Source organism: Channa argus, chromosome 2 (genome assembly GCF_033026475.1).
Source record: "Channa argus isolate prfri chromosome 2, Channa argus male v1.0, whole genome shotgun sequence".
Taxonomy (NCBI): domain Eukaryota; kingdom Metazoa; phylum Chordata; class Actinopteri; order Anabantiformes; family Channidae; genus Channa; species Channa argus.
Genome location: NC_090198.1, coordinates 8569172 through 8581778, shown reverse-complemented (window position 1 = coordinate 8581778; position 12607 = coordinate 8569172). Strand labels below are relative to the sequence as shown.

Genomic DNA, 12607 nt, shown 5'->3' with positions numbered 1-12607 from the left:
AACGTAAAGTGCACATATTTTAAATGTTTTTATCACTGACGTTTGAGTTCATATACCACTGTGAATCCCAGATATAATCCAACGCATAACTCAAAAAATTCGATACACGGTTTATGACCCAATATACTTAGTTGTATTAAAGCCCTAATACACCTATAATTAAACGTTTGCAAGTGACAGCAGGTAACATTAATTAGTAAATAAAAACTATTAAATAACATCAATTTTTATTTTAGCAATTAAACCAGTCATCATTCCAAATTTTGGTAGGTACACAATCATTTAGACCGGAGAATTTATCAACAAATTCCAAAGTCTAAAAATAGGGTATTTGTCAAACCAACATAAGCACAAATATATTGTGCCTTAATTTACTTTAAAACAATTCTCTCTCTCTCTCTCTATATATATATATATATCAGTAGCTATGACTAGCATCAAACTGGGCAACAATCATAGTTTAGCTAAGTTTTAAAGGATTAGGACAAAAAATTTAAAATATAATGAAAAACAGAAACATCTTCAGAAATCAGTATTTATTGTCAAAAAAGTCAATCCACAGCGATTACATATTCTCCCTCCAATAGCCTTTAGTTTGTTTTTTATTTGACGATATAATCTATGATTATTTTACAAAATAGCTGTTGGAAACACCAGAAAATGAAAAGGGTTGGATTTATCAGTTATCTGGCACATGACAAAATGTAGATCAGATGGAAAAATGATGACACCATTTTATAATGGTTCTAACAGCAATATTTTCAACATGAAGAGTGCATGAGAGTAGTGCTTGAAAGTAGCGTTATCTAGGTAAGCAACTGTAATTACCGTAGCAGGCTAAGCACATACCTCACACAACATGGTGTAATATAACCGTACATTCTCCCTTAATGCACATGGCAGGTGTTTGGTGCACAGTGAAGCAGAGGTAGACAATATGTGCTTATTTAAACTAAAACTAAAATTATTTAGATGATAAATGGGAGATAACATCACACAATCCAAGAATTCAGAACTGCCACAAGCAATTTTGAATAGCTCTGCCTCAAATCTCTCGTTAGGACCAGCAGAACTGCAATCATCACAAATTTGGCCCTATGGAATATGGGGCTAAACAGGAATACCTGTCATAACTTGATACATGGGTACCATAATTAGTCTATTAAATTGTTACCAGGGGACATAAAAATATTTAAATCCAATGCTGAAAATCCTCTTCAGTTAAAAAAAGGGTTTTTTTTTTTTTTACTGCAACATGCAGTAACTAATAATTGGAGCTTCTAGCATCTTTCTTCACAAGTAAACATTCACATCAAGTAAAACAGTAAGTTATTTGAATAAAAATGGAAAAAACAAACAACAATAAATGGTTTACTATCAACATAATAAATACTTCATGATAAAACAACCATATAAGTATACTATGCTTCTAGTCACATACAAAATCTCCAAATCACAGATCAGTTAGACTAATTGCAATGTGATGCACTGAAAGTGCTCATTTTTTCACCACCTTCTCCAGATATCCAATGAATCTCCTCAGGTTGACTTTGATGTTGTCTAGCACACATAGCTGCTGAGGGCTGTACTTGCCTCTTCCTTCTTTACGAATCTAAGAGCAAAAGAAAATATATTGTTATTCTTATTGGAAAGTAACAAGAAACAGAGTAGGGGGAAAGGTGCAGTGGTGGCAAGGATAAGTTATTTCGGCAATTACTGTAAAGTAAAAGTAAAATGTCAGAAAAATTACTGAGTATAATGTAAAGTAAGATTAACCTTGGCCTTAAAGACAGGCTGAAGTGCCTTTAGTGCAGGTAGTAACTGGATGTTTTTAGCAGCTTTTTCTGCCTCGTCTCCATCTGCAAAAACGTCAAACAAGGCGTCGAGGGCTTCTCCGTTCACAACCAGGTCTGCATCCTTTGTGGCAACTGCAAGTAAGGCGTTTCCAATCATCTGTGGGAGGAGAGTTTCTTAGAGGACGAACAAACACTCCACATGAAGAAAAGAGAAAATGATACCTGAAGCGTTTCGGCAGTTCCCTTTTCTTTGGCTAATGTGCTGCCAGTGATGCCCAGAATGGCGACAGCGTTGACCCTCACACTGACAACATCACAGCGAGTGGCTGCTTCGCTCAGGCTCATCAGCTGCTGGGGGGTCATACACTGAGAAAACCAAACATGCATAGTGAGCTGTCGAAAACAGACACAGTCCACAGTGTTTAGTGTGAACTGACACTGGAGTTTTGACAGGAATATAAACTCTAGACTGTGTTGTCTATGAATTTATTCAGCACATTATTTTGACAACAAATGTGAAATTAGAGTTAGAGGGGCACTCGTTACAGGGAATCACATTCAGCCTAGGAACCGAATCCATGTCCAACTTAATGGACATGCAATGCCAAATCAGTGGAGTAACACTCATCACCCATTCATGCAAATGTTTGCAAAAATCTTCTTTTAGTCTTTTTTACCTGTGGGATGTTTTGGGAGGCAATCATCTGTAACAGAGACCGCATTGCACTGATAACAGCCTCAAGAAACTCTTCATCTTTTGGTATCTCTGAAAACAAAAGAAGGAGTTGTGATTACTCAGCATTTGTATTGTTTGCTTCACAATTTCTACTCTATACTGCATGGAGTCATTCTAGGAATACATAAAAAATGTAATTCAAAATCTAAACTACATTAATGATTAAATGTCAGACCTGCTGCTCCAAAAACCAGGGTGGACAGATGCTGCGCTGCATCCTGCAGGGCTGCAGGTCCTCCCAGAGACTTTGCATCCATGGTGGAGAGGATGCTATGGAGACATGTCAGAGCCCGGGACTGCACACGGTGCATCCTAAGGAAATAATTACTTCTGTTAGAAAGCAGAAGGAGCGAAGAGGAAGATGGCAAATGATCCCTTAAACAAGGAACTCAGGATTACTTTATTTTCAGGCTTCTCCAAGAGGAATTCTGATGGCACACGTCCAAGGCTTCCTTTCTAGGAAACTCTGTTTTTTGGAGGACCTTCAATCAAGAGAAAAAAATGTAATTACTATAACCATCTTTACATAATTTAGTGAGTGTCTGCTAGTGCATGTTTGTGGATATAGATCTATGTTCAACACAGGTAAAGTAATTCAGTTTGCGTTGCTTGTGGTAGATGGGGTTTAGTATATATTTATAAATATACTTTATACTGGTAATAATTGCAAATAAAAAAAGACTACAATGTAAGTTGAATTATGTTCACATATTCAACTTTCTGACACCCTGTTGTCAATGAGCTGAGCTGTTACTGATGAAGCAGAAGGATATTTGCCTTTGCAGGGATGCTGTGGTTAATTAAAGCTCCGTGAACTTCAGCTGACAAACACAGTGGAGACATAAGATTGGAAACTCCATCACAAAGGCCATCTGGACCCATGTCACTTTCATCGCTGCTCGATTCCTCCTCCCACTCGTCGTCCGATGGGTCTTTACACGGACACACAGAAAATTGTTCAAGTACAACTAAAGGTATCTGTAGGCAATCAAATAAACTAATTTCATGCATTTCTTGTTATACCAAGTTATCAGAGACAATTATTTCCTGTGGCCGTGTCACAGGAAATAATGTTGATGAAAAGTGCCTGGGGTCAGCATTGGTGTCTATGCCCAGAGTACTCACCATCAGAGCAGCACATGTTGACGATGATCTCCAGCGACGTTTGCTGGGCTGTCAGCAAGGCCGTTGCCTCCCTCAGCTCCTCCTTGCCCCTCTGGAGAAAAACAAGCATGTAAGTCATCAGCCTACCAAATGACTGTTATCACCCAATCTGTGATTCCGCTGACCGCCAAAATGCAAACATCTCTTTTAAAAGCTGTATTCAAACATGTGGTCTTGTGCTTTTCAAACTGTGATGGCAGAGAAACCCTCCTACAATGTCATTTTTGCAGGAGAAGCAAGGTTTGTACAGAGCTGTCAGCTCAGTCCCACCTATTATAGCTACGCTTGTACGTGTTGAATTAAACTTAAAAAAACTTAGATGGTAACCCACAACATTGGAGGGTATTTTGGAACGACGCCATGATTGTCACCCATAGTCGTAGGGCACTGGCTGTGACAGAGCTGAGAGGGACAGCTCTGTCCTTAAGAGGTCGGTTTTGGGGCCTGTCAGCAAAGTGGTCCCCTATTGAACCTTGCTGAGTGTCCCCAATCTGCGCTCACGACCCAGACAGTTCGTCTTGCTCAGTAAGCCCCGCTCGCACTCCAGGATGACTCACGATGCCACCATTCACATTAACATGCGCCTTCAAAACACAAAACTGGATTGCCAAACATAGATGGCAGTACACATCACAATCTAAAATTAAAGATGTGGCAGTAAACCATTTTTACCTATCCTAAGAGCCCAAATAGTTTTTTGATAATCATTTACATGTATCTGTTGACTTAAGTATACAAATTTGGAATTTAAGATACTCTCCTTAAAGCGCGGAAAGGGCCAATAGCAGGCTTCAAAAGGATATGCCTCCTGCTTGCATCACAGCTTCATAAACATCTTTTCATCATTCATTGCATCCATTGTATAGCATATGCATTAATATAGTTAAACATATAAATAAGATTTTTTTTACTTATACAGCAACATATAGAGACCATATGAGACATATCACTGACAGGCAGGAGGTCGGAGAAATCGTTATCAGCCTTCACAGATTTTCCATTCCTTTTGTGTTTAGGTGCTTCCTCCTCTTCATCCATCTCCTCCACAGGGAGTTCCCCTGCAGCATGGTCTTCTGCATCTGTCACAGCTGGTGAGCTTCTCTGACGAACCTCTTCTTCTTGTCTGAGATGAGGTATTAGAGTACCTGCGTCTAAGTCCAGGCACTGTGACAAGGTGGCCACAACAGTGCTGAGTGTCTGGGCCTGACTGGCAGCAGGCAGGCTGCCTTTCATGTTCCACAGTGTCCCTGAGTGGAGCAAGTAATTGAGTTAGGTCCCAGGAAGGAAAATGAAAAACATGATAGTTATTTGCGTCTTCGTTTGTCATTTTTAACCTGCATAATGGTGGTAAGTTACAGTTTTGAACAATTTAGGAAAAATAAATATACAGAAGTGACTAAATGTACCTGCAGCCAATGTCCGAAGGAGAGTGTGTGCTATGTCTGGCTGGGATGACAGCAGCACTTTCTCCAGGGCTCCGACCACAGCAGTATTCAGGCTACATAGCAGTTCTGGGTTATCCTCAGTAACAGTGTGCAAACAGTGGGCTGTGAGAAAAGAAAGAAGACAACTTTTCTTTCTGAACTGGGGCTTCTTATCTCTGAGATGAGAGCTAAGAATATCTCTGATTTGGTCTGACTGAGGCTAAAACATGAAATTAAATAATAAAATATTGTAATCAGCTTCCAGATTTCCAATAAAATATTTTCAAGTGAAATTAATGTCACAAAAAGGAAAACTATATTGTGTTTTAGGTACAGATTCATGATTGTTATTTCATATGTACAGTGACCTTGAGTGACCCAAAAGGTGCTTTTAAATAAAATGTATTATTATTATTATTATCCTCTGTGATTGCTGGCCACACCACCTTTATTGCTTGTTATGCATTACTTTTGTATTTGCCCATTTCCTGTTTCCCTCTTTACACTCTACTAAAGGCAAAATGCCAAAAAAAAAAGAGAAAAAAATGTCTTCCCCAAAATGTCAAACTATCTTTTGTTGAGAGTATAAGCAGCCACATTTTATTTTATTTGTTTAGGTTTTTTATTTAACAAAAAAGTTGACACTTGGACTGAAAGGTTGTTTTACTGCCATAGGGATGTAATAAAACCCATCCACTTAGGTTGTAAAGACTGCATGACTTCAATACTGGAGCCACTGGTATTCAGTTATAATCCCAGCCAGCTGACAAATATTTTATTTGAGCTGTCATTAAAAATGTTATAGTACCTTAAATATGTTTTATTTTGTTTGCAAATATCAGTGCACCTCTATGTGAACCCGGTTAACTTTTATCGTTTACATATGAAGTCAACCAATGCAACCACAAGGGGCACAAGTAAGTGTCTTCTTGTGCCAATCTCAAGACTGGATAAATGCAGAGGGTTGTGTTAGGAAGGGCATCCGACATAAAACACATGCCAAATTAAACATGTAAATCATGACTTCCACATCTAATCGGACTTCCATACCGGATTGGTCAGGGCCTGGGTTAACAATGACGGCCACCAGTGGTGTTTACCTACAGGGTGCCGGTGGAAATTGGGCTACTGTTGGTCGAAGACTGTAAGATTGACAGAGACTTTGAATGTTGGGACTATGACAGGGGAAGGCAAGAAAGTTGGTTGATATAATGCAGAGAAGGAAGGTGGATTTGAAGGTGGACTGTGTATCCAGGAGACCAGGTGGAAAGGTAGCAAGGGTTCAAGTTGTTCTACCATGGGTCGGATAGGAAGAGAAATGAAGTAGGAGTTATCCTGAAAGAGGAGTTTGTGAGGAATGTTCTAGAGTTGAAAGATAATCAGACAGCTTGATGAGTCTGAAGCTAGAAATAGAAGGCGTGATGTTTAATGTTTTTAGTGGTTATGCTCCACACGTAGGATGTGAGTTAGAAGAGAAGGAGAAATTCTGGACTGAGTTAGATGAAGTGATGCTGAGCATCCCCAGAGGTGAGAGAGTGGTGATTGTTGCAGATTTCAATGGACATGTAGGTGAAGGGAACAGAGGTGATGAGAATGTGATGGGCAGATTCAGGACAGGAACACAGAAGGACAGATCGTGGTAGACTTTGCAAAAAGGATGGAAATGGCTGTGGTGGACCACATCTTGTGCCAAAGTTGTAACCCCCAAGAGATCAGTGACTGCAAAGTATTGGTAGGGGAAAGCGAAGCCAGACATCAAAGGATATGGGTGTGTAAAATGACTCTGCTCTGGCTTTGTCCTCTACATCTTCCTCACCATCAGAGGACGAAGTGATGGAAGTTGAAAAAGGAAGAATGTTGTGTAGTTTTCAGGGAGGAGACGAGACAGATGATGAGACTCTGGGTGGTCAGGAGGTGCTTCCAGATGACTGGACCACTACAGCTAATGTGATCAGGGAGATATGTAGGAGGGTACTCTGTATCTTTGGGAAAGAGAAAAGTGGACAAGGAGACTAGGTGGTGGAACGAGGACGTTCAGGAGAATATGAGGAATTGTATGCTAGGTTGGACACTAAGGTGGGAGAGGTGAATTTGTACAGGTTGGTGTGGCAGAGAGATAGAGATGGGAAGGATGTGAGTCTGTGAAGAAACTGTCAGGTGTGTTGTGTGATAAAAGAGTATCAGCGAGAATGAAAGGAAAGGTGTTCAAGACGGTGGTGAGACCAGCGATGTTGTTTGGCTTAGAGACAGTGGCACTGTAGACCGGCTTACCAACCGGCTGTAGCTAAGTTGGTAAGGCAATTGACCCTGGACCATGGACCACAGGGTCAGTGGTTCAATCCCCACTCCTTGCTACAAGTCAAAGTGTCCTTGGGCAATACACTGAACCCCAAGTTGCTCCCGGTGGGTCAGGTGAGCACCTTGCATGGCATCGGTGTGTGAGTGTGTGTGAATGGGTGAATGGGATGCAACATTGTAAAGCGCTTTGGATAAAAGCGCTATATAAGCGACTATTTACCATTTACCATTTACCAAAAGACAGGAGACAGAGCTGGAGGTAGCAGAGCTTAAGATGTTGAGGTTCTCTTTGGGAGTGACGAGGATGGACAGGATCAGGAATAAAGACACGAGGGACAGATCATGTTAGATATGTTGGAGATAAAGTCAGAGAGGCCAGACTCAGGTGGTTTGGACATGTTCAGAGAAGAGACTGAATATATCGGTAGAAGGATGCTGAGGTTGGAGCTGCCAGGTAGGAGGTCTAGAGGAAGACCAAGGAGGAGATTTATGGATGTAGTGAGAGAGGACATGAAGTTAGTTGGTGCGAGAGAAGAGGATGCAGAGGACAGGGTTAGATGGAGGCACATGATTGCTGTGGCGACCCCTGAAATGGAACAGCCGAAAGGAAAAGAAGATTTGAAGGACCAACAAACAAACAAAATACAAGAACTTGATGCCTGAGCAGTAAAGATAATGGTTATTCACATGCACAGTCCAGGAATAGCAAGGTAACAGGTCCCACACTAGCAATAATGGAACTCTGCATCTTAATATTCAGACAGGAAGTTGGTCATGAACCAATAATGTATTAACTATAAATCCTTACCAACTAGGATGAAAACAAACAAAATTCAGTCATCATGACCATTTACCAGAGTATTAATTACTAGTCTTACCAGCAGATATGGCCAGTTCCACGTTGTGTTGATGTCTCTCCATACAGAGGACAACCGCATCCAGGAGACCGGACTTGTTGAACATTGACAGTGCCTGGCTGCTGCTCTCACTGGCAGGAGAACATGTTATATCACAGACTTAGGTAAAGCAAAAAATAAAAAACATTTTGAATAACTGAGGATTGATATTTATGATTTAGTGTGAGTTACATTTGCAGAAAAACCCACACAGATTAAATCATCATGCAGTTTTCTGGACAAGCAACACCCAATAGCCTAATAAGCTGCTAAAGGGTGGCAGTGGCTCAGTTGGTAGAGTGGCCGACCTCCGACTAAAGGGTCGGAGGTTTGCACCCTGCTCTTCCTGGCCACATGTCGAAGTGTCCCTGGGAAAGACACTGAACCCCCAATGGCCCATCCCCAGCCGGACATTGCTGGTCACAAGTCCGGTAGATATTGGAAAGGGTTGGAGGGCATCCAGAATAAAAACTGTTCCAAATCAACATGCGGACAATGATCCGCTGTGGAGACCCTGAACTCACGGGATAAGCCCAAAGGACAAAAAGAAAAAAAGCCTAACAAGCTGGTGAGGTACACCGAGTAAACCATTCCTTGAGTTAAAAAAAAAAAAACAGTAGCGTGCATGACCTCTTGGCTTACCATAAATTCCAGAGTAAATTCACAGCTTCGTTGGCTATGTCTTCCACTGCATTCTTCTCATCTTTCATGGGGACAAGAGAGCTCTCAAAACCAGCACAGCACTGTGTTGTAGACGACAACAAAGCACAAGTGAAACAGGGACACACTTTGCTTTTGTCATTATCCACTGAAAAGTTTAAAAAGTAAACATTTATATAGACCGTGTTTTCCTTATATGAACATATCCAAAAGACTGATGATCATTGCTCAGTATAAGATGAAACATTAACTTCAGCATTAGTTCAGTGATCCCAGGTTGTTGATCAGATTCAGAGTAGGTGGAGGCATTTTAAAAACTCTTGGATATGTTTGCTCTGGAATCAGACCTAATTGCTGAGGATGTCGTGGTCTGCTGTAAGGCTGCTGATGAGGAAGAAATGAAGTGATGGGGTGAGCTAAAAGCAGGAGAGAAGTCTCACCTCTCTAAGCAGTGCTGTCAGAGGAGTCATGACGTCGTGCTTTACCATGTCCTCACATACCTCCTGACCTCCGCATGCACTCAGATTCCTGTCAGGGAGAAACACACCCAGTCAGTAAGAGGAGATGTCAAAGATGCTGTGTGTGAGAGAGAGGTAGAGCCTGAAGATACTCTATGGGCAATGTTCTTACTTGGATATCCGATACAAACGGATAAAAGCTTTACTGCAGGACAATAGTCAGGACAAGTGTTAAGGCTGTATTGTGGTGGCAAAGCAACTGTTGACTGTGAAAGGAGTATGATGATGAATATGATGACTGCATCCTTTTAGAAAGACTTCATCACTGATGAAATAGTTGTAGTATTTCAGGGGAGCTTAGAGATAGTTAACCAGCAGTAAAACAAAACAGAAAAGTGGCTGTGAAGGGAGTTAAATTGGTATGTGTGTGTGTGACAATTAAATAGTTAACTTAATATGTGATTTATATACACTTCTATGTGCAAACGCAAATAATCGCATAGTATATGCAGCCTATGTTTAACTGTTAAGTATTTATAAAATACACAAATATTTCCGTTTGGGTTCTATATGATATAATTTAACATATTTATAGTCACATTGCACCTATGTGGAAAAAAGAAAAGGTATTCACCCGTTTGTTTTTACCACTGAAGCATAGCTGGTTTAATTTAGATTTTCTGACCAACGTTTTTTTTTAAAGAGTGAAAAGGGGGAAAAATTACTACATAAATAATCACCCTGTTTAAAATAGGTTGCCTAATTGATGATAATTGATTGATACAAGAAAATTTCAATTTGTTGAATGTCCCTTTTTAGTGCATTAATTCCATTATTGAGAAAATGAATGCATACAGCACATGTGTAAGTCTGCTAAAACCTGGCACTCATGATCATTTTTTTCATATTGGTTGATATCAACAACTCCTACAATATTATTCCGGTCACTACTCTCTAAGATGCTGACAAACTGCTCTGAACGTTTTGGTCTAGCATCTGCCATATTCTCTTTAGGTTCTTAAGGTAGTGTTTTGTTTGAGATGGTTGAACAAACTACATGTGGTATTCGATTCAGATTGGCTCATACAGATTTCTGACAACTTGCAAATCGTGAATGGTTGAGGTTCCACTTGGTGTGGAACCATTTTCAATGGGAACCAAAGGAAGCACTTTTTGTAAGAATGACCTCCTTCAGCATGTGAGCTTAAACCCCCACCATGCTTGTTTGGTGGGGCGTGAAAATGGGATCCACAAATGTGTGTGACATCTCTACATGCTTACATCATACATCACAGTAGTAAAGACCCACTTAATGAAGGACCAAAATGAATTTATAGACAGATGGCTGACTTCAACTTCATGATATTACCTTAAACTTATTTAAATGTGCTGTTTCACTTGATAACAAACTGTCACAAAGAGAGCACCAATGGCTAAGTACCTTGGAATAATCTGCAAAATCTCTGTCAGAATATCGGTATCATACCTGTTTCTCCCATTCTGCTGACAGTGTGTAAATGCAGCTTAAAGCCGAATTTGTTCACCCATTCCGACTCACTGTTACTTATTGTAACACTGAAAATCAACCTAAAACTAAACTATTGAATTTTCATCTTCGTGGTCATCGAGCACAGCCTTAATGTCACTACTTGCTGTTTTTGAAAATAAGGCAACTAAGGCGGGGTGCCACATAAGACACAAGCACAACTGCAGTAGAATAAGCACAGTGTGTAATTGATAACATTAATTATTGAGGTATTCTAGCTTTTGTTTCCTGGAAATCTTAAATGGAGATGAGCCACTGGTAATATTAGTTCTGGCTAGGTATTTGTGCTTTGACAAGTCAAAATTTCTGGTTACTTTACTAGATTTGCTGAATATGGTGACCCAGCCAAACTCAAAATTAACATGTTTTAGGATAAAATGTGTATTAGACGCTCCTTTTACAAAGGATTCCCATATTTATGGGGGTCATCCTGCTGCTTGTTCCCTTTCACTGACCAGCTTGTTTAAAATAACTCCTAATCTTTTGTACAGTAGTCACTAACTTTCCAGTTATCAAGGGCAACCTTGGTGCCGGTCCGAGCACAGATAAAACGGATGCCAACATCAACGTGCGACCCCTGAAGGGACACGCTGTTGATCCAGTAGTCACCAACTTATATTTCCCAAAAATAAGGCTTGAGATGATCTTATAAGTCAGACTAAGATCTTCTCAGACTTAAGATTCTTTTGAAAAACACAGTCCAGGTCTGAAATAAACAAAGAACCTTGGTTTGCTACTGGCTCACCTGAGTGCACCTGTGGCAGTCTCTCGGACACCTAGGCTGCTATCCAGCAGCATGGGCCCAAGGCGCCTGACAGCATCTCTTTGGAGGAAACCAGGGATCGTCTGGCTCTGTTGCACCACCCGAGAAATGCTGGCACATGCAAACTCTCGCATGTCTGCACTGGGACTCTGCAACTATGGAAATACACACAAATCATAACACCAACTATAAAAGCTAGCGTGTATCAGACTATTTTACTCTAAGTAACGATATCCCCAGCTGCGTTCCCTAACACAAGTATCAGTATAACGAAAGCAAGTTATCATATGATCATACATGAGTTTTTGATTGAAATATGCAAACGAAACGAGCAACAATTCATAACAGCCGCAAAAAACAGCCTTCAGAGTAAAGTCACACATAGTAAAATAAATCATTGGTTAAATAAACTCAAAATTATCTGTCTTCGTTATACTAATAAAGCATAACTTCACCTATTTAGTGTTTAAGCGATTACTCCTAGGCATGATTCAGTTAACAGGTTAACAAAGTAACGTAGATATTAATAAAAAAAAACACGACTAATATATAGTCCTACTTTCTCCAGGAACTCGGCAGCTGGACAACTATCTTCATCGTGCTCCTCTTCGTCGTCCACTTCCTTCACAGCATTCACCGGCAATCCAACCGCGTTGAACTGCGGACGTTTAAACTTAGTGGTTTTACTTTTACCCATTTCAAATCGTATTAAAGTGCATATAATTGGCGCATATAATTAGTTTTCTCTCTCTCTCTCTGGCCAGATGGCTTAGCTTAAAAATCTCAAACATACAACACAGTGCCAGTCTGGTTAGAGGCCATGTGGAAAATTCCGCTCTACCGTAAAGTGCTTGTTGCTAACAGAA

General features: G+C 40.3%; 1 protein-coding gene across 1 annotated transcript; it reads right to left on the bottom strand.

The window, feature by feature from the left end:
- Positions 1-521: 521 nt before the first annotated feature.
- heatr3 (HEAT repeat containing 3) lies at positions 522-12588 on the bottom strand. Its single transcript, XM_067495154.1, has 15 exons — positions 12301-12588; positions 11724-11896; positions 9415-9502; positions 8957-9057; positions 8297-8406; positions 5103-5243; positions 4651-4943; positions 3658-3748; positions 3310-3464; positions 2932-3014; positions 2708-2844; positions 2474-2562; positions 2019-2162; positions 1777-1953; positions 522-1612 (listed from the first exon to the last, which is right to left on the bottom strand). The coding sequence occupies exons 1-15, from the start codon at positions 12436-12438 to the stop codon at positions 1499-1501; spliced, it is 2034 nt and encodes a 677-aa protein (XP_067351255.1). The 5' UTR covers positions 12439-12588; the 3' UTR covers positions 522-1498.
- Between the last annotated feature and the right edge of the window lie 19 nt (positions 12589-12607).